Raw genomic sequence first — 26,059 nt, forward strand, 5'->3', positions numbered from 1 at the left:
CACGTCCCCTGCCTGTCGCCTGGGTGGTTTAACCAGCCCTTTTGTTTTGCTCTCACAATAAGCCAATAAGACAGACAGTTCCCTGGGACTGACTAAAGTCAGGCACCTGAGTCTTCTCATTAATAATTCCAACATCAAAGCGGAGCAAGCCAATGATAAGAAAAAAAACCTATTCAAGCAGTTCACACAGAGAGCAGTTACTGAGAACTCTCTCAGGACATCTCATTTCCAGCCCTCAGTCCAGAGGTCTAAACTTTCACTTGAGTTCTAGCTCAGCCCTTTGTTCACCGAAAGTCCTGTGCCTGGTGAAAGTAAATGTCAAACAGAAAGTCACAGGGAGAGAGAGATAAAGCCAAGGGGCCAGATCCTGCAAGCTCACCAGCCGTCTGTAGATGTTACACACGGTTAAGGATTGGCCAGAATCCCTCCATCCATCCTAAAATGCAGATCAAAATAGGCTGTGGGAGGGGGTTGGGTGGGGGAGGCACGGCTGAGTGGGTGGGATTAGCTGACTGAGGGGAGGAGACAGATAATGCAGCGGACTATAAGAGGTCTACACTGTAACTGCGACCACAATTGCTCCGCACATCTCTGCCATCGTTCTCAAGAAACAAGTGGTATTTCCAGGAGTTTGGATAATGGTCGACTGGGACGCAGTAAATAAGGTGTGGGCAGGTGTGGAGGGGGACCTGCCCGCTCTCGGGCAACTGGTTCTCTACAGGTAAGCCGCTTGCTCAGCAACCTTTCCGCTCAGAGAAACACTTCGAGTTTACTTGTGCTGTGTCTGTGCGGGTGATAGTTGTACTCAGTGGGTGGGGCTGCAGGCTCTCTCTCCACAGGCTTCAACGGTTGTGAATGTTTCTGGAGGTGCTTAGGTTGTGTAGACCTTACAGAATGCAGGGCTTGCTTGCCCATTTCCCCGCGCTAGCTGTCGGTCAGGAATTTACTTCTCAGTAGGTATGCTCTAACAATGTCCTCCCACAAGCCTGCGTACTCTCATTTACCCAGACTGAGCATCCTCCGACTACCCTACCCTGAGTATCCCCCCCCCCCATCATTCGGTTCCAGATCCTCTCTAATCACTTGCCCCTGCGCCCTCTAATTATCCGACTCCGTGCGCTCTAATGATCCAGCCCCAGTGGCTCCCCTGAATGGCTGGTCCATTATTTTGAAAGTGCGACACTCTGGCCTTGCGAAATCACAAATACATGTCTGCCCTGTAAGAGTGTTGTACTTTTCAGCAGTCACCTCTCATTCCTCTAAACCTTCTCTACATAGGGAAGAATAGAGGGAGTGCAGCAGAGATTCGCCAGATCGATTACCCAGTCTCCAAAGTTCAGTTGGAATGTGATCAATCTCTCCCCGAGGGCAAAGCTTCTTATTCTAGGAATCAATCTGGTGGATCTTCGCTACACTCCCTCTATCCTTCCACACGTCGGGGGACCAGACCTGTATAATTTGCTCAGATATGGTCACCAGAACGCTATGGAATTGGGACCAAGAATTCTATCTTTTTGCACTCAATTCCTTGTGTAATTAAGGTTTTTTTTTGTCTTCCTAATGCTTGCACGTAATCTTGAGTGATCAGTCTGCAAGGACACTCAAGGTCTCCTGAACACCAATGCATGCTATCTCTCACCTTATTAAAAAAGTTCAGATTTCTATTTTTTTTCTGAAGTGGATGTTGTCATATATTTCCACTTTATGGTCCACCTGTCATGTCCTCACTAACACTGAACTTGTAATACATATCCCTCTGAAGCCTCGCAGCATCCTCTTCACAGCCCACACCCAGCCTTTTTACTGCTGGAAAAACTAGGATATATTAACACTCGATTTTCCTCAGCCAAATCCGGTTCAATTCAAGTTCAATTCTCATTCAACCATACATGAATACAGCCAAACGAGACAGCGTTACTACGGGGTCAACATGCCAAACACAGTACCAACAGTCATACACGGCACAAAGCACACGTAGCACATGTAAGCTATCAGAAAAATACAGACACACAAAAGAAATCATCCAAGTCCCTGTGTCCATGAATGTCACAACAGTCTGCAGTCGAATACAATAAGGCTTGTCTTTTGCTGAGTGAACACTAGAGGGCAGCACGGACTTCAGCTTGGCTCCAGCACTGATCCCTGTTGTCATGCCCTCCCAATTTAAATACGACCAATTTACTCCATTTTCTATTTATTAACCTCTATCCACACCATTAAACTACACCCAATACCTCGCATGCTAATAACCTCCTGCATGTCGCCTTGTGAATATCCAACTTTAAAAAAAAAATTTATTGAGATACAGGGTGGAATAGGCCATTTTCCCCTTCGAGCCACGCCGCCCAGCAACTCCAGATTTAACCCGAGCCTAATCACGGGACAATTTACAATGAACAATTAACCTACCTACCGGTGTGTCTTTGGACAGCGGGAGGAAAACGGAGCACCTGGAAGGAACCCACGCGGTTATGGAGAGAACATACAAACTCCTTATTTATTCTGCTAGTTCCAACCTCAAAAGCTCCTAACAGGTTTACCAAATGTGATTTCCCTTTGACTAATCCATACTGCTGCCTGATGTCATTATTGTTTTCTAAGTGTCCTATTCATTCGTTATGTTCCGTGCCCTATCACCATTCCTTAATAATAGATTCTAGCATTTTCCGCTCTACAGATCTCTGGCTGAAATTTAAAAAAAAACTATAGATGCTGGAAGTCCGACGAAAGATATCGGACCTGAAAAGGTTATTCGTTTTCCCTTTCCTCAGATGCTGCCTGAATTGTTGGCTGCTTCCAGCATTTTCTGTTTTTACTGTAGATGCAGGATTAGCTGGTTTTGCAGTTACCTATTCTCTGTCTCTATCTCAATTAATGGAGTTCTGTTTGCTACCTTCCAGTCTGTGGGAACAGCCCAGGATCTACGGAATTTTGGAAGATGAGAATTATTATCACTGTCCAAGACGACAGGGAGTGTGCTGCTTTGTGGCAGCAGTACACGGCAAGGTCATTAAATTATTATAAATTACAGAATAAATAGTGCAATTTAGGGGGGGAAAAAACGAGGCAGTGTTCACGGACAATTCAGAAATCTGATGGGAAGAAGTGGTCCCTAAATAATTGAGAGTGAGTCTTCAGCCTCCTGTACTTTCTCCCCGATGGTAGTAAGAGGGCATGTCGCGGTGATTTGACCCGATGCATCTAACCCCATTGCAACATTTTTCAAAACGTTGGACACATGTCATTAGGTCTTGTGAATTTAATGATTTTCAACCTCAGTAAATTCTCCCAAACTATCTTTTTCACTAATATCTTTCAGCGCAAGTTACTCTCGACGTGGAGTTTTCCACAATATTTAGGCGATATGCGCGTCTTCCTCCCTGAATCGTTAATTTCTTATTCTCAAATATTAAGTAAACCAAGTGTTTAGTTCGAACAAAGAGAAACAGTCTGCCTTTACCTTTCACATGAGTTAATTCTTGCATTCCACTTTATCCACTTCTGTTGAATTTCGGAATGTTTCAAATGCTCAGGCTTTGTTTTGTTTTGGCACCTTGTCGGCCACTTCCTTTGCTCCGATGTTCTTAACCACCGCTGGCAAGTTTGTACTTAGGGAACTGGCCCAGAAATCCGGAGATCTGTCAGTGTGGGATTTAGATTCAATTGAAACATAATTTGATGGAAGGTCAGTTTGTCAATATAATCGCAAAAATAACCTCAGACTGTTGCTTTAAAAAAAAGTCCACCTGTTCCCTCGCGTCCCTCGGGGAAGGGAGGAAATAACGGGCGGCACAGTTAGCGGAGCCGCTGCCTTTCAGCTCCAGCGACCCGGGTTTAATCCTGACCCCTGGTGCTGTCCGAGTGGATCACCCCTCCCCCGGTGTACCAGTTTCCACAGCTATCCCAAAGACGCGCGGGGTCGGTGGGTTAATTGGCCGCTGTAAATTGCCCCGCGGGATCAGGCGAACGGAATCTGAGTCTGGGATAGATTACTGTACACAGAAAATTAGTTGGGGGGGGGGAGCGCTGCTGAGATTTTTCGGTGAGTCGGCAAATATTCTCAGGTCAAAATGGCTTATTTCTACACCATTTGGAAACAAGATGGAAAACCCGTTGTCTTTGCCTTCTCTGTCCAACTACAGTGAAGCAGCCCAGTGTGGAACGCAGTTCATGAGCAATAAACACCGGTCAACTGGCCTGTTAAATAGCCGTCATAAATGTATCAATTATTTAAATATTAACGATTGCCCGTTACGTTGTAATATAGTTTCCCAATCTCCCCTAGAAAACTAACTTTTGTAGTTTTTGTTTTCAAAAGTTTTAAGAACTATGAACACTATTCCTTAAACATCCACTGACCGTTGGAATATTCACGAAGTCTCTCGCTGCACGATACGCGATTTAAGTCTTTTAGCAATTCCTTAACCCCCTGGTTGAGGAAAACTGATCCTGGGCACTCCGTGAATTGATTCTCTGAACTATCACGACGATTTTTTTTTTTACCCGTTATTGTATTTCCTTGTTGCAGACCCTCCGAATTTCTCTCATGTTACCGCGTTACCAGTGCCGAATGGTGGAATTACAGCAGGCAAAATCCTGGAGGAACTCTACGGAGAGGATTAACGAGTCGTCGTTTCGGGACGAGACCCTTCATTGATCCCGCTGTGTGACCTGCTGAGTTAGTTCCTCCAGCATTTCGTCTGCTGTGAACTGTGTGCGTTTGAGAGAGTGAGAGTGACGGGGGAGAGAGAGAGGACAGAGCGATACAGAGATAGCGATAGGTGGAGAGAGAGAGAGATAGAAGGAGAGAGATTAATGGAGAGAGAGACATAGAAGGGGAGAGGGAGAAATGGAAAGAGGGAGAGAAAGAGGGAGGGAGAGAGAAAGAGAGAAAGAGAAAAAAAATTAATACCACCAGCATATGTCGTGAAATTTGTTAACACTACGGCAGCAGTACAATGCAATACATGATAAATAAATTTAGAGAAAAAGTGAGCTGCACTAGGTATATGTGTCTGTTAAAATGATAAGTTAAAATAAGTAATGCAAAAACATAAATAAAAATAGTTAAGTGGTGCTCATGGGTTCCATGTTCATTTAGAAATCCGATGGTAGAGGAGAAGAGAGGGAGAGATAGAGAGAGAAATAGAAAGAGAGAGAGAGAGACAGATGAGAGATAGAGTGAGGGAAGGGGAGAGATAGAGAGGGGGGAAGAGAGAAAGGGAGATATATATATAGAAAGGGGAGAAGAGAGAGGGAGAGGGGAGAGAAGGAGGGAGAGAGGGAGGAAGAGAGAGAGAGGTGCGAGATGGAGTGAGGGAAAGGGGAGAGATGGAGAGAGGGAAACAGAGGGAAGGGAAGAGATAGAGAGAGAGATAGAAAGGGGAGAAGAGAGGGGGGAGAGAGAGAGTGGAGAGAGAGATAGAGAAACTGTTGGCTTGTGTTTGTGTACGTGTCTGTTCACCCAGTGCAGACTGACTGTTGCCAATACTGAGCGCACGGTGTGTCAAATGGGGACAACTGTTGGGAACTGTGTATACGCACGGTATTACACAGTGTGGCGTTCTGTGTGGAGTGTGAACAGGCGCGTTCGGGACAGGTTGCTGTGATGTGAACGGTTATGTGGTGCCGCGTGTGAGCAGCGTGCCCAGTCTGTAGAGTTGAGCTGGTTATCGTGGCGTTAGCGTCGTGTTGCCACAAGTACATTGCCCCATGCAAGAGCGCGTCTCGCCTGACAGCGCAGCACCAATCTGAAACATTCGGGTGGTAGGAACACCACCGCCCCCCCCCACCCCTTCCCGCTGGACAGCTCCCGTGGACGGAGCGGGAGATGCTCTGGTTCATCTAGGATCGTTCTCCCCACACCCCACACCCGCCACCTTCACACAGAACCCTGGGCTGTCCAGGGGACGCGCCGGGACAGACTCTAGCTGCTGCGGGAAGACCATCCGCTCGGTGAAAAGGAACCCGTGATCCGCCCGAAACTGGTCTGGGAGTTGAAGGAACAAGTGATCCTGCCACATAGTTAATTTAAATGTTCTAGACCAATACAGAAACTATTGAGAAAGTTAATAGATTGGCGGATTTAAGGTCTAGAATTTCTAAAAAAAGGAAAGGTACGTCGCATCCGGAGGTTCTCCGGTTAGCGGACCATTTCCCTCCACGCCTCTCCGACGTAGTGGGGAATCACGTACGAGACAAGTTACAGCAGTGGTTTCCCATTGCCTTCTGCCGGGTGAGTTTCCAAAGAGATCACCAGCTCGTAACCCAGCGTGCAAGGGAGCCGGCTGGATTCGAACTCGGGACCTTTCATCCCGAAGTCCACTGACAGGACTTTGTATAGCTGCAGCGGAATTTCTCCAAGGTCTAGAATACAGTGCAGTACAGTATAGACTGCAGCTATACAAAGTCCTGTCAGTGCCGGTGTAGCGGCATCCGCATGGGACCTCGGAGCAAGAGGTCCCGGGTTCGAATCCGGCCGGCTCCACTCGTGCTGGGTTGAGCGTCAAGCTGACATCTCGAAAGATGGGCGAAACGCTAAAGAAATGACAAGCTTGCCGCCCGAAACGCCAAATGAGACGCGGGGAGGAACTTTTACAAACACGGGGCACTTTGAGGAGTCGCTGGGCACATTTTCCCTCGGAAGGGGACGTTATTCAGAACTAGCGGAGCGATGCCACGGTAGTGACGCGATTACAACTCGGGGAGTTCAAAGTTCAGTTCCAGCGCCGGGAGGAGTGCGCCCCCTCTCCCCTCTCCCCCGTGGAATGCGTGGATGTCCTCTCGGTGCCCCGGTTTCCTCTCACAGTTCAAAGACCCATTATAAATTGTCCCGTGATCAGGGTTGTGGGGTTTCCGGGGCGGCGTGGCTCGAAGGGCCTAGTCTGCTGAATGATTATAACGATTAAGCAACTTGGCGCGTCAGTCTAGTGATCTGAAGGTCACTAGTTCGAGCCTCAGCTGTGGCAGTGTGTTGTGTCCTTGAGCAAGGCACTTAATCACACATTGCTCTGTGATGACATTGGTGCCAAGCTGTATGGGTCCTAATGCCCTTCCCTTGGACAACATTGGTGGCGTGGAGAGGGGAGACTTGCAGCATGGGCAACTGCTGGTCTTCCATACAACCTTGCCCGGGCCTTCGCCTGGAAACCTTCCAAGGCGCAAATCCATGGTCTCGCGAGACTAACGGATGCCTATAATAAGCAACTCGGCACAACATTCCTTACGGTTTAAAAGAAGAAGGAGTGATATTTTGTAGATATTGTAAGACGTGGAGAGAGAGAGCTGTTTCTGCTGGTTGGTGAGACTAGGAGTTTGTATGCGCTCCCCGTGACCGCGTGGGTTTCCTCGGGATGACCCAGTTTAAAATGTACCGGTTAGTTGGTTACCTCGTCACTGTAAAGTATCCAGTGATTAGGCCAGGGGTTTAAATTGGGGGTTCGCTGGGCAGAGCGGTTCGAAGGGCCAGAAAGGCCTGTTCCACACTGTATCTCAATAAATAAATGAATGAAGAACAAGAGAGCAGAGTCCAACACACAGAACCAGCTCACTCAGAAGGCCACACCTGCAGATGATGCAGAAAGGAATTGATGCTAACTTTGTATTTGAGAGGTCGATTGACAGAACCAAAAGGAGCGGAGGTTTGTGCGCAGATCAGTCAGGGTCCTGTCGAACGGAGGTACAGGCTGAAGAGGCTGGATCCATAAGGCATAGGAGAAGAATTAGGCCATTTGATCCACTGGGCCTGCTCTTCCGTTCGATCATGACCGATTTAGTTTTCCATCTCAATGCTATTCTCCTGCCTTTTCCACATAACTGTTCACACCCTTACTAATCCAGTATGATCTGTTACGGTTCCTGTATCACGCTTCTTTCTGACTGTGTGATCCGGGGGGGTGGGGGGGGGCATGCTCCATAAGGAAAGAACGTCTGAGTAGAGAGCAGTACTATCCTTCAGGGCCAACGTGTCCAGGTCAAGCATCAACCATCCATCTACACCGATCCAGGTTTTCCTCTTGTCTCTCTCCAGCTTCCCCTTTCCCAGACCTCCCGCCACTGACCCACACCAGCACACAACGAACCTACCCACGTATCACAGGGAGAGCGGACGAAACCCACACCGGCAGCAGCCAAAGTCAAGGTTGAACCTGAATTTCCGGAGCTGTGAGGAAACAGCACTTACCACTGTGTCACCGTGCAACCTCTTCCTACCCAGGACTCCTTCTCACATATTCACCATACACTCCCTTGCTTCTAATTAGAACGGAGTTGAGGAAAAACTTTTTCACCCAGAGAGTGGTGGATATATGGAATGCTCTGCCCCAGAAGGCTGTGGAGGCCAAGTCTCTGGATGCTTTCAAGAAAGAGATGGATAGAGCTCTTAAAGATAGCGGAATCAAAGGTTATGGGGATAAGGCAGGAACTGGATACTGATAGTGGATGATCAGCCATGATCACAGTGAATGGCGGTGCTGGCTCGAAGGGCCGAATGGCCTACTCCTGCACCTATTGTCTATTGTCTATTGACTTCCTCCCTGCTTTTAGTTGGAAAATACCCGCAGGGCCATTTTAACCCCTCCCTCTCACTCTCCGCTCTTTCCCGCCATCCCACTACTCCCCGCCCTTTCTCACTCCAGGTTATTCAAGGAGAACCCGGCCGCTCAAAAGCACTTCCCCAAGTTCAAGGACTTGACTCTTGATCAGGTGGAGAAAAGTGATGCTGTCCGCAACCATGGCAACACAGTGCTCCAGGCGGTGGGCAAAATGTTGAAGAAGAAGGGTGACCATGCCGCCGAGGTGAAGGCAATGGCAGAGACTCACATACACAAGCACAAAATTCCACCAGCCAACTTCCCTGTGAGTACCACACTTTACCAATTACAGTACTGTCTTTCTGACTGATAACTTTTGGTAACTTCAGCTGTTCCGTGAACAAACACGGGGAGCATGCCAGTTAGCATTACTCTTTACAGCAACATGGGTTCGATTCCCGCCGCTGTCTGCGTGGGTTTCCTCCGGGTGCTCTGGTTTCCTCCCACATTCCGAGGACATACGGGTTAGTCAGTTGTGGGCATCTTCCGTTGGCACCACAAGCTTGACGACACTTGCGGAACTGCCCCCAGCGCGCTCTTGGACTGTGTTGCTTCTTGAAGCAAATGATGCATTTTGATGGACAGAATGTGTGATAACTAAAGTTAATCCCTATCCTATCCCCCACTAGCGAGTGGAGACACAGCTCAAAGCTGTTTAATCAGGTAATTCGAATAGTCCTTTCCCTTGCCCCGGAGTCATCCCCTCCTCTCCTGAAGATGTGGCTGATGGTTCTTAATATTCAACATCCTGCGACAAGAAAGAATCCATCCTAATTTGTGATTGTAGCCAGTAGGCATTTGCGAGCTGTTTGATTACAGTGGGTATCATGTTGTTTATATCCCTGCTCTCTCTCTCAGAAAAGAATGATTTTGTTTATACTAATGTGACAGTGTTGACACGAACCCCGCAATTATCAGCCTTGGGTGTGTTAATCCCACACACGCACACACACATATCTGACTCAATGCACCATCCCGTGGAATTAACACCATTCTTCTTCCCTTTACGTTGTCTTCCAGTTGATCACCGGCGTTATGTTGACCGTCCTCGCTGAGAAATTCCCAAGCCAGATGACTGGACCTGTAAAGGATTCATTCGCGAAGGCGTTTCAGATAATCTGCGCCGACCTTGACAAACTGTACAAGGAAGCGAACTTCCAAGGCTAAGCTACCACCCTCCTGAATCGAGCTCCTAAATAACAGTGTATTAAATAGTGTGACGATAATAATTCGGGCGAAGTAGCTGTTTAGCCTTTAATTGATTGTAGATCTTTTGTTTTAGTTCACAATATTATGTTTTCTTTCTGAATGAGCCTACAACATAATTAATGTATGCAAATACAGTTAGACCATTACCTACTTTCCCATTCATACATATCTGAATTAACTGTATTCTCAGCCGGTGTACCACTAAATTCCCATGCCGACCTAGAGCCCGGCTCTGGGATCTCGCATTCAGAGTGACTATGGGTGGCTGAGCCCACATCAGGACATCCACCTGCGCTAAGACTTAGTACAGTTAAATCTGATCACTGCTCTCCAAAATAGGTCATGAAGTTTAAATGTGTGGCTAGAATTGAAACTAATTAGATAACAGTGTCCATCAGGTAAGACTCTGTTCACTCTCCTCTGTAAACTGTAGGTGGAATGAACAGAGATTCCCACCATCATATAACATGTTCATGAACGAATTGATCGCCCTGCACTTATAAACGGGAAAGCTGTGTGCATTCATTTCCTACAACAGGACGCTACCAAGGGAGCCATCCAGGAATGTGTCCTACTTTGGCCTGGGTCGGAAGATGGTTGGGTTCAAGACTTACTCCCCACAGTCTAAGGTGACACGCCCACTGTGCATGCACGGCACTTTGGCAGGAGTTGCATTTCAGATCATACGCTGTAACAATGTCCCGTTTGCCCTCTGGTAAGATATAAACATTTATAAGGCAATTAATGTGTTTGTAAAAACTCGGAGCTGCTAGGCCTGTTTAATATTTATCTTTCAACTAACATTGTTTGAGGAACTTTGCACGAAGTTCTACATAACAACAGCGATTAACTTAAAAAGGACTTAATTTTCCCAAATTAAAGAAATATGCAGTATGTCCTCTTTTCCTAACTATCCCGGAGAAACTGATGATCAAATATGGCAAAATTATTCCGGATTTAGAGAACAGACCCGATACCGAGAGTTGAAGTAGGACTGTGTAACAGAGAGGTATTATCTTGGCACATGTCCAGTTCAAACTCCATCTCTCAAATACGTTTCTTTTTGGGTATTGCTTTTAAAATATTAATTAGTGAGATATTTTAATTCCCTATAAATTTTAGTAAATCGAGATCAGCCCTTCTTCTAACATTTTCAGAGGCGGAATCAGTTTTAATTGAAATCCTAAAACCTTTTCTGGGGATATTTTTGGGGAGGATTAGAATATTGCCTGAGAGACTGGGCAGGTCTTAAATACTGCTGGTGTCATCATTTACAAGTAAGCAGGAACCGTTCCTTATATGCAGAGCTCCCGAGTTTTGCTGAACGGGTAAATAATGAACAAAGCATTTTGGGAATAGATACTTTGATTCTGCTCGCCTACTTGCATGTAAACAGATCGAGTCGTGTAATGTACAACTTATAATTTTTTTTAGCAGCAGAATATGTTAACTCCAATTCTACCTTCTCTATACACAGAAACAAACACGTAGCTTGCCTGGGCTATAGATATAATATTGTAGGGTAACATAATTGGTGGAAACGTTCAGAATTCACAACCACTAATGTTGGGTTGGGGTTCACTATAAGAGGCGGGTCTGATGTGATGAGTTAATTACGTTAAGGCCTTTTACTGTGCTTTGTGTTCAGTTTTTGGTGTTCAATAAATGAGTTGCTACGGCTTTTCTTAAAACATAAAACGCCTCCGCTATTTTTATTTGTGAAAGCACACAATATCGTCCACGCTCCTCTTAATGCCTGATCGTTCAACAGCCAAGTGTTAGTGCTTGACTTAACCAATACTCTGCCCGGGTATATGTGCCGGAAGAGATTTCAACTAGCGCGAGGAATGGTGATTGGCCATGTGCAATAGTCTACACAGCCCAAGTAAGAGCTGAAACCACTATTTGAGCTCTTTGTGAGGGTCAACTTCAGGCATTAGGAATTATTTTGATAATTGCTAACTTGCGTTTTTTTTCCTGAATTGCATGGAGTTTTATAGTAGAGTATTTCTACTAAGGTGGAAACCAAAACTTGGTCTGGGCAGTAGGAACACCACTGGTTAGGATAAATACTTTGATGGACCTGTACACGAGGAAACCCATAAATAAAGGTTGGATCTGGGCAATTTGTGTTACTTTGACATATCTCCAAGATACATCACCTTTGTCACACCCAATCTCTTTGTTGTTGTTGACTGCCGTCGAATCTTCGACTCCTGGCGACCCTGTGGATAGTGTAGCTGTTCAAGATACGGATTGCCAGGCCTTTCCTCCCCCCAGGTTGGGAACCAGCCGGATTCGAACCCGGGACCATCTGCCTCGAAGTCCAGTGCTGATACCACTACACCACCCGTCGTCTTTATATTTCCATACTTTTAGCTACACTGGTAACGCGTGGAATTCAGCTGGTTATCACCAGGTCAGTGCAAGCTTGTGTAGTCAATTGTTTCCTACTACACACTGTAGCCAATTCCCCATTAATGATCAAATACCTTATTTATTTATTGAGATACAGTGCGGAATAGGCCCTTCTGGCCTTTCAAGCAGTGCTGCCCGACAATCCCCTGATTTAATACTGGCCTAATCACAGGACAATTTACAGTAACCAATTCACCTACCAACCGGTACAGCTTTATACTGTAGGAGGAAACCAGAGCACCCCGAGGAAACCCACACAGTCATGGGAATTACAGGCAGCGGCGGGAATTGAACCTGGGTCACCTCGACTGTAAAGTGTTGTGCTAACATCTACACTTTGTTGTTCAGTTGTTAAGTCGAGTGACCCTGATGGACTCCTGCACACCAAGCTCTCGTTAGAAACTGCCTCTCTAAGGTCCTCCAAGGTCATACACATTGTCTGAGTATATTATCTATCCTCTGCCATCCCCTCCTTCTTTTACCTTCTGTTTTACCTAACATGAGAGTCTGCTGCAAGGAATCCTGTCTTCTCATGATGTGGCCAAAATATCTGTGCTTTTGTCTCATAATCTACTGAATGTATAATTCAGAGATGCAAGTTAAAATCCTAACAAAGCAATTTGTGGATATGAATTTAGTTCATTTTTTTTAAAAAAAAGGCTGGTATTGGAATTAGTGACCATGCAATCCTGGTTTGTCACAAAATCCTATATTGTTCACTAATGTCCTTGAAAGAAGGAAGGCTACACAGTCTGATCTATACACAACCCCAAGACTCTTAATGACCTTCAATATAACTGTATTAAACTAGTATTTACAAAAATAATTAGGATAAAACTAGATTAGAAGCAATGCAGATGAATTAAGGCCAGACTACTCGTCCTCCCATCCATCAATTCGTTATAGTATGGGGGGGGGCAGCATTTTTGCACAGTAGCCTGATATGGTCATAGCCACCAAGCCGTGGTCCAGTTGCCTGTACAGCTTTCACAAGATATGCTGGCAGAGTGGTACATGGTTAGGAGGGGATGGACTTCAGGAATTCTCAATATTGACTACAAATTCCAGGAAGAAGCATGGATATAGGCCAAACATGGATAGAAAATCAATCTATTGCATCTGCCATGATTGTTGCTAATGGGCCAGCTTGATTCAATCAATCACACCACCAGTCCTAAGGATCAGGAGTGAGAATGGACAATTAATGTACGCACTATCAATGGACAAATTCATAAATAAATGTTATTCCCCTAATGTTAATTGCTCCGTCACTTGTTGTGATGTTTACAGTTACTAGTATACTAGGCTCTGGAATTTCTTCACTTAGCCTCTGCTTCTTACTTATTAAATAGGTCCATCCAGCCCCGTTGCCCAGCAACCCCCAATTTAACCCTGGCCTAATCACGGGACAATTTACAATGACCAGTTAACCTACTAAGTGGTAAGACTTGAACCTTGGTCACTGGTACTGTAAAGAGTTGTGCTAACCACTACGCTACTGTCCCACCCCAAGGGCTCTCCTCCAAGAAGCTCCTTAAAAGCTGCCTCCTAGATCAACTCTTTGTACACCCATCTTGGCATTGACTTGGCTCAGTCAAAATTTTTGGTTAGTAGTTCTGAAGGCATTATATAAAACAATGTTGCTGGAAGAGAGGAGCTATTTCCCATGGTAAAGGATTCCAGAATAAAGGACCATAACATTAAAACTGGAGTCTGATTGTTTACGGGTAATGCCAAGAAATAACTTCTTCATGCAAAGCGTGCATCATTAAATTAAAGAGGTGCAAAATAGTATCATCAGGTTGGTTAGAATCCAGCTTTACCTTGCATTGGAGATAGTTCATTGAGTCAGGGAGCAGTAGAGTACACATCCCTTGGCCTTTCTTATTTATTTACTTAGAGATACAACATGGAACAGGCTCGTCTGGCGCAGTGAGCTGCACCATCCATCAACCTATTTAACCCTAGCCGAATCACAGGACAATTTATAACAACCAATTAACCTACTAACTGGTACATTTTTGGACTGTGGGAGGAAACAGGGAGGACATCCAAGCTCCTTACAGAAGGTGCCGTAATTGAACTCCGAACTCCGAAGCCCGGAGCTGTAGAAGTGCTAACCGCTACGCTAAACATGGCGCCTGGTAGCGTATCTAGTCAATACAAACCTTTTTTAGTGTCTAGTCTCATTTACCTCACCCAGACTTTATCCTTCCAAATCACTGTCATCCACTTAAATTATCCATCCAAACTGCTATTAAGTGTTACAATTGAACCCTCAACTACCACTTCTTCTGGCGGTTCATTCCACACTCTGAGTGGAGAGGTTTTCCCTCAGATTCCCTTCAACATTTTGTCTTTCACTCTAAATCTATGACCTCTGGTTGCAGTCTCACCCAACCTGAAGAGGGAAAGCCTGCTTGTATTCACTCCTCATAGTTTTGTTTACCTCTTAAAGATCACCCCCCACCCCCCCCACACCGCCCCCCCCACACACACACACCCTCATTCTTCTGTGCTCCAGGAAATGAAGACCATAAATCTATAAGCTGTAGGAGCAGAATTATCCCATTTGGCCCATAGAATCTGCTCCATCATTTCATCATGGTTGATCCAGTTTTTCTCCCAACCTCAATTGCCTGCCTTCTATCATACCCCTTCATGCCCTGACGAATGAAGAATAAAGTCCTAAACTATTCAACCTTTCTCTATAACTCATGTCCTCAAGTCCTGGTAACATCCTTGTATTTTTTGTTTCTATACTGAGAAGCTTTATTGATGAAGAGAAAAGCTTGAGCAGATTGGCTCTATGCAGAATCTAGATTGGAATGAGAAGTGATTTTTTTAAATGCATATAAGGTTCAGCAGGAGCCTTAACAAGATAGATGACAAGGAAGTGCTTCTTTTGTAGGGGAGAGGGGAATATCAAACTGGGAGCAAAGCCTAGCCTAAGGCAGGGGTTCCAACTTGGGGTCCATGGACCCCTTGCTTAATGGTATTGGTCCATGGCATAAAAGGGTTGGGAACCCCTGATCTAAGGGGTCTATGACTAAAAATGGAGATGAGGAGAAATTTCTTCTCTCTGATGGTCATAAATCTCTTGAATTCTTTACACTAGAGAGGCTCGGAGATTGAGTCACCACATACTTCATAGTCTGAGGTAGACAGATTCTTGTACAGTAATAGACCCTGGCTTCATTCCCTGAGCCTAACAAGACCAGTCCACATATGTCAGAGTTAGATTGGAGTTAAATACTGTAGATGTTCAGGCTGAGGGCCGACAGGGACAGCTCTTAATAAATAAATTTAATATTGTCCATGACCTTAAAAATAAACAACTTTATAAATAAGTACAGTCACACGTTTACAATATCAATAAGCAGAACTTCCTTTTATATATGGAATGCCTTTCACTTTCTTCCTTCAAAAAGAGTGGGTAAACAAGCAATGGGAGCAAAAATTAGAAGTTCTCTCTGTGCTCAGGCTCATTCTTTCTGTAAATTAAATCCAGTTTAACGACTGAATAGAATGCTGGTCATTGCAAGGACAAAAAAAACTTCGTGGGGGAAGTGGAGAAGAAAGCTGTCACCAGAAAGGGTAACACACATCAAAGTTGCTGGTGAACGCAGCAGGCCAGACAGCATCCGTAGGAAGAGGTGCAGTCAACATTTCAGGCCAAGACCCTTTGTCAGGACTAACTGAAGGAAGCGTGAGTAAGGGATTTGAAAGTTGGAGGGGGAGGGGGAGATCCAAAATGATAGGAGAAGACAGGAGGGGGAGGAATGGAGCCAAGAGCTGGACAGGTGATTGGCAAAAGGGATAGGAGAGGATCATGGGACAGGAGGTCCGGGAAGAAAGACAAGGAGGTGGGGGGGGGGGGTACCCAGAGGATGGGCAAGGGGTATATTCAGAGGGACAGAGGGAGAAAAAGGAGAGTGAGAGAAAGAATGTGTGTATAAAAAATATGTAACAGATGGGGCACGAGGGGGAGGTGAAGCATTAGCGGAAGTTAGAGAAGTCAATGTTCATGCCATCAGGTTGGAGGCTACCCAGACGGAATATAAGGTGTTGTTCCTCCAACCTGAGTGTGGCTTCATCTTTACAGTAGAGGAGGCCGTGGATAGACATGTCAGAATGGGAATGGGATGTGGAATTAAAATGTGTGGCCACTGGGAGATCCTGCTTTCTCTGGCGGACAGAGCGTAGATGTTCAGCAAAGCGGTCTCCCAGTCTGTGTCGGGTCTCGCCAATATATAAAAGGCCACATCGGGAGCACCGGACGCTAATGCCCCACCTCCCCCTCGTACCCCATCTGTTACTTATTTTTATACACACATTCTTTCTCTCACTCTCCTTTTTCCTTTTTCTCCCTCTGTCCCTCTGAATATACCCCTTGTCCATCCTCTGGGTCCCCCCCCCCCACCTCCTTGTCTTTCTTCCCGGACCTCCTGTCCCATGATCCTCTCCTATCCCTTTTGCCTATCACCTGTCCAGCTCTTGGCTCCATCCCTCCCCCTCCTGTCTTCTCCTATCATTTTGGATCTCCCTCTCCCCCTCCAACTTTCAAATCCCTTACTCACTCTTCTTTCAGTTAGTCCTGATGAAGGGTCTCGGCCTGAAAAGTCAACTGCACCTCTTCCTAGAGATGCTGCCTGGCCTGCTGCGTTCACCAGCAACTTTTATTTGTGTTGCTTGAATTTCCAGCATCTGCAGAATTCCTGTTGTTTACCAGAAAGGGTAAATATGTTCAGAAACATTTCCATGTTATATGCTTACGTGGATTTGCTTACTGTTTTTCTTGTGAAACTCTACTGCAACTGGACAGCATAATATTGAGTAATTCATCTTTGCAATGATATAATGCCAAAGAATGGACCTGTGCTGCAATTCAGTCATTTCAGCTGTATTTGGTCCAAGAAAAATGCAACAGTGCAATCTTCTTTTGCAAGTCCGTTTAATTTTCAAGAGTTGACAACAAGAACTTGGGACAGCATGGTAGTGTAGTGGTTAGCACAATACAATACAGGCAACCCAGGTTCAATTCCCACCGCTGCTTGTAAGGAGTTGGTATGTTCTCCCCCTAACCATGTGGGTTTCCTCTGGGTGCTCTGGTCTCTCACCACAGTCCAAAGACCGGTTGGTAGGTTAATTGGTCTTCGTAAATTGACCCACGATTAGGCATCAGGGGATTGCTGGGCGTCATGGCTAGAAGGGTCAGAAGGGCCTATTCCGTGCTGTATCTCAATAAAATAAAAATAAAAACGATCAATGACTGAGCAGTTTACTGAACTCAAGGTGGCTAAAGAATTAATTTCCAAGAGTAGTGGAATCCTGAGGGTGTGAATGTGTGAACTACAATTGACAAGAATAGAAGATTATTATAAAGTCCATTACAAACAAGCTCGCAAAAAGGCAGGGCTGGGGTTGTATTCCTAGAAACTGGTCCACATTGCTATTCAGTGGTACATGAAGATGTGTATGTGCCATCTGCACATGTCTCAAGAGAGGTGAAAACAATGAATTATTTACTGTTTCAACATAGATTTTGTAACAGTGAATTTTATTTCACATCTCAAATTTTTGGAGAGTGATTTGTGAATTTTCCAATGGCAAATTTCCATTACCTGAACAGCATTACATGGGCATCCCCTGAATTTGATAAATGCCTTTCCAAAACACCACATCAATTTTCAGATATGGTATCAAAATGTTAATACTAGTAGTGTAATTCAACAGCAAGTTTCAGAAAGTTAGACTTGGGTATCTGATCATGACACCAATATAGTCCTTGTGTTGAATGCACAAATTTTTAATAGCACATTTGTAACACTGCCCTTTGACATAAGACTTAACACAATGGAATTAATTTCTGAAGCTCCTGATGTTGCAGAGGCTACAAGTTATGGAAAATCAGTGGTTAAATACAGTATAATGGAGAGCATTCCAACTGCTTTCATTACGGTCTGGAAGGGAGGCTCCAATGCACATGATTGAAAGATGCTGCAGAAGGTGTAGCCTCAGCCAGCTCCATCACGGGTAGAATCCTCACTATCATCAAGGACATCTTCAAGAGGCAGTGCCTCAGGAAACTGGATCCACCACTAAGGACCCTCACCATCTGGGCCATCCCTCATCTCATTACTACCATTGGGGAGGAGGGACAGGAGCCTGAAGGCCCCTACTTAATGATTCTGAAATAGCTTCTTCTCCACCACCATTAGAATTCTGAACAGTCCACAAACTCAAGAACACTACTACGTTATTCTTTTTATTTTACGATATTTATCTTTGTAATTTATAGTATTTTTGAACTGTCCCGCTAATGCAGAAACAATAAATTTCACATCATATCAGCCAATGATAATAAATCCAGCTTTTTGTTGTCTGAAACTGTGGATTTTTAAGTAGCAATAAAAAGGTTGGGATTGTTAAAATTATTATAGACGATTTGAAGGTGAATTTGTAATTTACATAATGACTTGGATGTCAATAGGATTGTACTTTTTAGAAATATTTGCATATGAATGTTAATATGTTTGCAGATTATACTAGGAGTGATGGTGTAGTGTGGAAGATAATGAAAAATGACAGGGGTATCGATCAGCTATGTGGGCTGAGGATTGGCAAATTGCTTTCAATGCAGATAAATATGAGTTATTGCATTTTGGGAGATTAACCAGGGAAGGACAGTGAATGTTAGGGCCCAGTTGAGTTTTGGGGAACAGCGGGACAGGGATGTGCAGGTGCACATGTAGCTTGCTGAAAGCAGTGTCACAGGTACAGCAGATACAGTGAAGGCATTTGAAATGGTGGTCTTCATCAATCAGGGCATTGAGTGTAGTAGTCCAGAAATTATATTGCAACTATACAAGAGATTGGTGATGCCTCATCTCGAGTAGTATGTATTTGGTCACCCTGAAAGAAAAAAGAATGAGAGATAAAGAATGTAGAAAAGATTTACCAGGATATTGCTTGGACTTCAGGGCCTGAATTGCAAGGAGAGGTTGCAATGACCAGAACTTTAGTCCCTGGAATGTAGGAGATTGAGGGGTAACCTGAGAGAGGTATATAGGATTATGAAGAGCAAATCGAGGGTGAAAGCAGAGTTTTTTTTTCATTGGGGGGTGATAAAAAACGAGAAGCATGAATTTAAGGTCAGAGGTGAGAGATTTGAAAGGGATATCAGGGGCACCTTTTTCACACAAAGGATGGTGTGGATTTGGAATGAGCTGCCAGAAGTAGTGGTCCCATTAGCAACATTTAAAAGATAGCTAGACAAGAACATGGATAGGAGAGGTTTCAGAGGGCTATTGCCAAATGTGTCCAGATGGGTCTAGTTCACTGGGCAATACATTAGTGTGAACAAGTTGGGCCAAAACGACTGATACAAAAGTGCATGCATGATATTGAATTAACTGTGGGTGTTGTACATGTTCCAGTGAGAAACTGTAGTAGTATGGAGAAAACTAAGGACTAGAAAATATTGTCCCTTTGTAGATTTTTGGTGGCTTTGCTATGACCAACTAATCAAAAACTCAGTGCAAGGGAAACTAACACCCTACAGAGAAAACAGCAATTCTTAATTTTTAGAGGCACTTTCTTCTGATATTGTGATGCAGGTAACTGTTAAGCAAAGACTGTGAACAGATTGTGAAGAAAGTAGACAAGATAGTAAAGTTTTCCTGGCCAACATTTAATCAGCTCCAAAGGTTATCCAGCCAAGACAGGGAAGCTGATTCTGAAGCGTGCTGACTAAATTTAAAGAACTTGGAGAGGCAGGCCTTATGACATAAGTTATTTAATAATGTAGCAACAGTTGTCACAGGCACTTGGCTGACCTTGCTGAATACAAACAGTGAACAGGCCACAGATGATGTTGCACAGAAGCATACAACACACAAGTTTGTACTTGACATAAATAATGAGCAGGATTTGTTGAGCTACTGAAAGGTGAACAATTTTTGATTCCCAAAACTGGAAAATCTGTCTGGGAGTATAATTTCCATTTCAGTAGCAGTGGGGATTGAAGAAAATAGACAGGCTGAGTATACCTGAAACAAAAACAGAAAATGGCAATATTCAAGCCAGGAAAAGCACAGAAATGGAAACAGAAAATGTTTCTATTCGAAGACTCTTTGCTAGAAATGGGGGAAAAAAGAAAACTTGCTTATCCTTTCAGTTCACCTCATGTACCCAAGGTCCATGAGCCAGCCTATATCAGGGGATCAGAGGTGCAGAGGATCTGTCCTGGCCCAGCATGAGTGCAATTACAAAGAAAGCATGGCTGTACCTCTACTTCCTTAGGAGTTTATGGAGATTCAGCATGACATCTAAAACTGAGAGAGACTTCTACAGATGTGCTGTGGAGAGTATATTGACTGGCTGCATCACAATCCAGTATGGAAACACCAATGCCCTTGAATGGAAAATCTTACCAAAAGTAGTAGATACAGCCCAGTCCATCATGGGTAAAGGCCTCCTCACCTTTGAACACATTTCCATGAAATACCATCACAGAAAAGCAGCATCCACCATTAGGGACCCCCCTCCCCCACACCTCCACTAGGGACATGCTCTCTTCTCGCCACTTCTAGGAAGAAGGTACAGGAGCCTCAGGACTTACTGCAGCAGGTTCAGGAACAGTTAGTACCCCTCAACAATCAGCCTCTTGAACTAAAGGGGATAACTTCACTCAACTTCACTTACCCCATCATTGAAATGTTCCCACAATCATAACAGAATCAATGAAAGACCATACCAACTGGGTGGACAACCAGTGCAAGACAATAAACTGTGCAAATACAAAATGAAAAAAATAATTAAAATTAATAAGCAATAAATATTGAGGTCTTGAGATGAAGCGTCCTTGAAAAATGAGTCCATATATTGTGGGCTCAGTTGGCAGTCCTGTCAAAGGATTTCATTTTGTGTTTGTTGCTTAGATTTCCAGCATCTGTAGATTTTGTCGTTTGTCATATGTTGTGGGAACGGTTGAGTGTTGGGGTGCGTGAAGTCATCTCTTTGATTCAAGAGCCTGATGGTTGAGGGTTAGAGAATATAAAGACTGATAAAAGATAATAAAATGAGAGGCCTAAAAAGGGTAGAGGAATATCCCCCCCCCCCCCACCAGTGGAAATGCCATGACTAATCACCTTTTATCTTTTCTCTGATAGCTTTCAAAGATGATTTGCTTCTAATGCAGTGCTTTTTTTTTTACTGTAACTGTAGTCCTCGGTGCTACAGCTGCAAACATATGTGATTGTTGATCTGGCCTGTTTGGGTATTAAACTATACTGCGGTGAGCAGTAGCAGTCTGGGAAAGGTTGCTCGGAATAAAACTGCTGTCACCCCATAAAAGGTTGCACATCGCTGTTTCATGTAGCCACTGATTCTCTTTCAAGGTGGGTCCCCACAGCTTTGCAATCCACTGACAGTCAGATCAAATCACTGCTACCATACTCACTAAATCCTTGTGAATAATTAGTTATATGAGGGAGATATTATTGTCTGTGCCCTATAAATAGACTTCTGTTGGGAGCAGAGGGAACTTCTGGTGCACAAACTTAGTGAAATCTATTCCATCAGTACTTTCACTACAAGAATGTTACTGCCCGTCTCCACATTGCCATGCATCTGGCACATTGAGTTTACCCCATCATAGTCCTCTTCAAGACCAAGCAACCATTTACAATGTTGCAAATGTCACTCAACTCTTTTAAGAAGGCAGAGACAGGAAACTATGAAGTCAGTTGGTCTGACTTGAATGGTTGGGAAGATGTTAGATTCCATTATTAAGGATGGGTGTACTTGGCGGCACATGATAAAATAGGCCAAAGTCAGCATGGTTTTCAGAAGGGGAAATCTTGCCCGACAAATTTGTTGTTGTTCTTTGAGGAAATAACAGGCAGGATAGACAAAGGAGCATCAGTGGATGTTGTTTGCTTGGACTTTAAGAAGGTGACAAGGTGTTGCATGAAGCTGGTAAACAAGATAAAACATACAAGCAGAATTATGGCATTGGGCCCATCTGGTCTATCATGGCTGATTTATTATCCCCAATCAACCCCATTCTCCTACCTTCTCCCCATAACCTTTGACACCCTATCAAAAATCTATCAACCTTCACTTTAAGTATACACAATGCCTTAGCATTCACACCACCCATGGCAATGAATTCCAGATTCCCTATTCTCCATCTAAAGAAATTCCTTCTCATTTCTTTTCTAAAGTGACATCCTTGTATTCTAAGCCCTCTGATCTAAAGGTCCCCCACTATAGGAAACATTCCCTCCATGCCCAGCCTATCTAGAATTTTCAACATTACATAGGTCTCAATGAGATACATCATTCTTCATAACTCCAGTGAGTATAGGCCTGGAGTCATCAAATGCTCCTCCAAGTTTACCCTTCCATTCCCAGGATAATTCTCATGAACCTCATCTGGTTCTTTCCAATGCCAGCACATCCTTTCTTAAATAAGGTGCCCAAAACTGCTCACCATATTCCACAGCCTCAGCATTACATCATTACTTTTATTTTCTAGTCCTCTCAAAATAAATGCTAACATTGCATGCCTTCATTACTACAGACTCAATCTGCAAATTAACCATTAAAGAATTCTGCACTAGGAGCCCCAAGTCTCTTTTGCACCTGAATTTTCTCATTTGAAAAGTCTGTACCTTTATTTTTGCTACCAGTGTATGACCATACACTTCTTTGCCCATTCATCAGGTATATTTAAAGTGGATATTGACTGGTTCTTGATTAGTAAGGACGTCAAAGGTTAGGGGAGAATAATATCAATGTAAAACACATAAAGTGCTGGAGGAACTCAGCAGGCCAGGCAGCATCTATGGAAAAGAGTAAACCATCAATGTTTCAGGCTGAGACCCTTCATCTTTTCCATAGATGCTGCCCAGCCTGCTGAGTTCCTCCAGCTTTTTGTGTGTGTTGCTTTGGATTTCCAGCATCTGCAGATTTTCTGTTTATAATATCAATGTGTTGATAGAAAATGGCTGCCATAATGAAATAGCTGTTAGGATGAACAATCTGCTTAAGGAACTCAGTGAGTTAGGCAACATATGTGGGAGGAAAGGAACTGCTGATGCTTCAAGTCATAACTCTTCATGAAGATTTTCATAGTCCTGAGACACTGTGTCAGCTATATGGATGACTTGAGAGTACCACATTGGTGAGGATGCACTAAGTGTATGATTGCATTATAAAATGTGACTGCTGTACTTAACTAGCTAGCTGTGTGACTACCAACTAGCCAACTGTGTGAGTGAAGGGGAGTAATGCAATGTTACCCATGTTTGCTGGGCTTTTAAAAGAGATCAAATTATTAACTTTAAGCAAACAAATAAGGGAGTGGAATTCTGCTGGAATTGATTGGAGGTCTTTGGTGTCTTTTCTGGCAACTTCTTCCCAGTTCCACCTCAGGTAATATCAAGTGACACCCGGGGTACCGTTGGTGTACAGGACATACTGCCTCAGTAACCAGGATGCTGATGTTACTGTCTGAATTTGCTTCAGTCAATATTCAATTCCTTGTTGCCCAGTTCAAACACTCAAATGTTTTCAACCAGTAATCAAATGCCCTTTGATCCAGAATAAAGACATCAATTTGTGCAGACCACAGCATCACAGATGCACAGCACTGGTTTCATAATAGGTGCACTCTGCAGTCACCTGGAAAACAGCATCCATGGAGAGGAAGTACACATGTTGTTGCAGTAACAATAGTTCAAGTTAAGATAGTGGCCTAGATAGCAGCAGCGCCTGCATAAATATGCATAGGTTAACAATGTTTTGGCAGTTTAGAGCATCAAGCAGAAAATTTATCATTAACATAGCAAGACTATGACTGTAACCATGTACTTGACAACTAAACCTCTACAAACCATGGTGGGAAAAGGAGCCAATTTTACATAAGCAACATATTCCTGTGGGGAAATCAGAACAATATGAAAGTGACTTACAATCTTAGAAGACTCATTGTTTTTCAGGTTGAAGGAGCTATGCAGTTAATGGCTTGTGAAGTTTTCTAATACTTAAAAGACAATAATATTGGTACTTGTCATTTGCACTAATTATTTTCTAACTTATAATTTATAATTTTTATGTTTTGCACTGTACTGTTGCTGCAAAGCAAATTTCATGACATGTCAGTGATATGTCGCCCGTTTCTAATTATTAATTTACAAAGATGTTGCCTGGATCAGGGAGCTTGCCTTATGATAATAGGTTGAGTGAACTCGGCCTTTTCTCCTTGGAGCAGAGGAGGGTGAGAGGTGACCTGATAGAGGTGTATAAGATGATGAGAGGCATTGATTGTGTGGATAGTCAGAGGCTTTTTCCCAGAGATGAAATGGCTAACATGAGAGGGCACAGTTTTAAGGTGCTTGGAAGTAGGTACAGAGGAGATGTCAGGGTTAAATATTTTTTAAAAACACAGTGGTGAATGCATGGAATGGGCTGCTGGTGACGGTGGTGGAGGCAGATACGATAGGGTCTTTTAAGAGACTCCTGGATAGGTACATGGAGCTTAGGAAAAGAGAGGGCTATATGGGTAACCCCAGGTAATTTCTAAAGCAAGTACATGTTCAGCACAGCTGTATTGTGCTGTAGGTTTTTTATGTTTCTGTGTTGATAATGTCATGGGAAGTGTGTTCTCCAGTGTTGATCACAGAATTATGAATCACAAATTGTTTTGAGAAGCCATCTGCTGCAATTAAACTGTGTAATTTAATATAAGGAGACCTTCATGAAGCAAAGCAGACTTGCAAAGTAGCTTCATCTAACATTCATTATTGTCTCTCGAGTTGCCTAGCTTTGAAGGTACCCAAACTCAAGGAGACGTAGTAAAGTGAGTACAGTAAGACAGCAACCATCTTGTGAAAATGAAGTCCATCCCGAAACATCTCCCATGACATCCAAGGCTTCAGCACCGGGCAATAGAGGTTGTTGTTACTATGGTATTTAGTATGGTATTATGATGATAAGGGATAACTAGAGGCTTAGATTAAAACAGTGAGGTAAACTTGTCAGGAAAACTTGGTCGTGAGACCCAACATGGGAAAACTGTCATGCGCAATCAGTTCCATGCTCCCCTATGTCTCAATGGCTCAGGGTTTTGAGGATCTCAAATATTCTGAAATGCTAGCACCAGAACATAAAAAGAAACATTGATTACCTTGTCAGCTACAAATCTGGAGACCAACAATTAACAAGGAAGATAAAGAACCTTGGATGTAGAATATGAGCGACAGTTGGAACCAAGCCTGGCCAAATATTTAACCCTTAACATACTAGAGATAGAAAAGTATTAGTAATTAACTATAAGAGAATAAGCGAACAGGGTTGGTGTAAATCAAGCATATGTAGTGTTATACTTTCTCCAATGACCCAGACTGTTTTTCACTAACAATATAACTGGAAAGTTCAACCAAAATGTACTGTATTGAATATGCATTTACTTGCCTGCTGGCAAGACAAAAGCAGGAATGTTCTGCATCCCAGATACAGATTCCAAATTATTTCAGTTTGTAATAAAATTTGGCTTGATCATTTACAGAACACAATTATCAAAATCGGACCCAAACTAAATTAGTACAAATCTACTGACTCATCTACTGTTGAGTCCTAAGAGATCATTCCTCATCATTTTAATTTAAATGTAGTTTACATTGATCACAACATAATAAGTGAACCATTTCAAGTTCACCTTCACACTAAAACATCACCAACGCAGAGGCAGAGGCACTCCTGACTCTGCAAGGTATGGGAACAAGGCACACACCGCCACATGTTCCAACAGACTTGCCAAGCAAGCAAAGGAA

General features: G+C 43.8%; 1 protein-coding gene across 1 annotated transcript; it reads left to right on the forward strand.

The window, feature by feature from the left end:
- The first annotated feature begins 559 nt into the window (after nt 1-559).
- On the forward strand, nt 560-11,498 carry mb (myoglobin). The gene is made up of 3 exons (XM_072271779.1): nt 560-721; nt 8,637-8,856; nt 9,612-11,498. Exons 1-3 carry the CDS (start codon nt 639-641, stop codon nt 9,756-9,758), a joined length of 450 nt encoding a protein of 149 aa, XP_072127880.1. The 5' UTR covers nt 560-638; the 3' UTR covers nt 9,759-11,498.
- Nucleotides 11,499-26,059: the final 14,561 nt, after the last annotated feature.

The sequence above is a fragment of the Mobula birostris genome, chromosome 11 (genome assembly GCF_030028105.1).
Source record: "Mobula birostris isolate sMobBir1 chromosome 11, sMobBir1.hap1, whole genome shotgun sequence".
In the NCBI taxonomy this organism is placed as follows: domain Eukaryota; kingdom Metazoa; phylum Chordata; class Chondrichthyes; order Myliobatiformes; family Myliobatidae; genus Mobula; species Mobula birostris.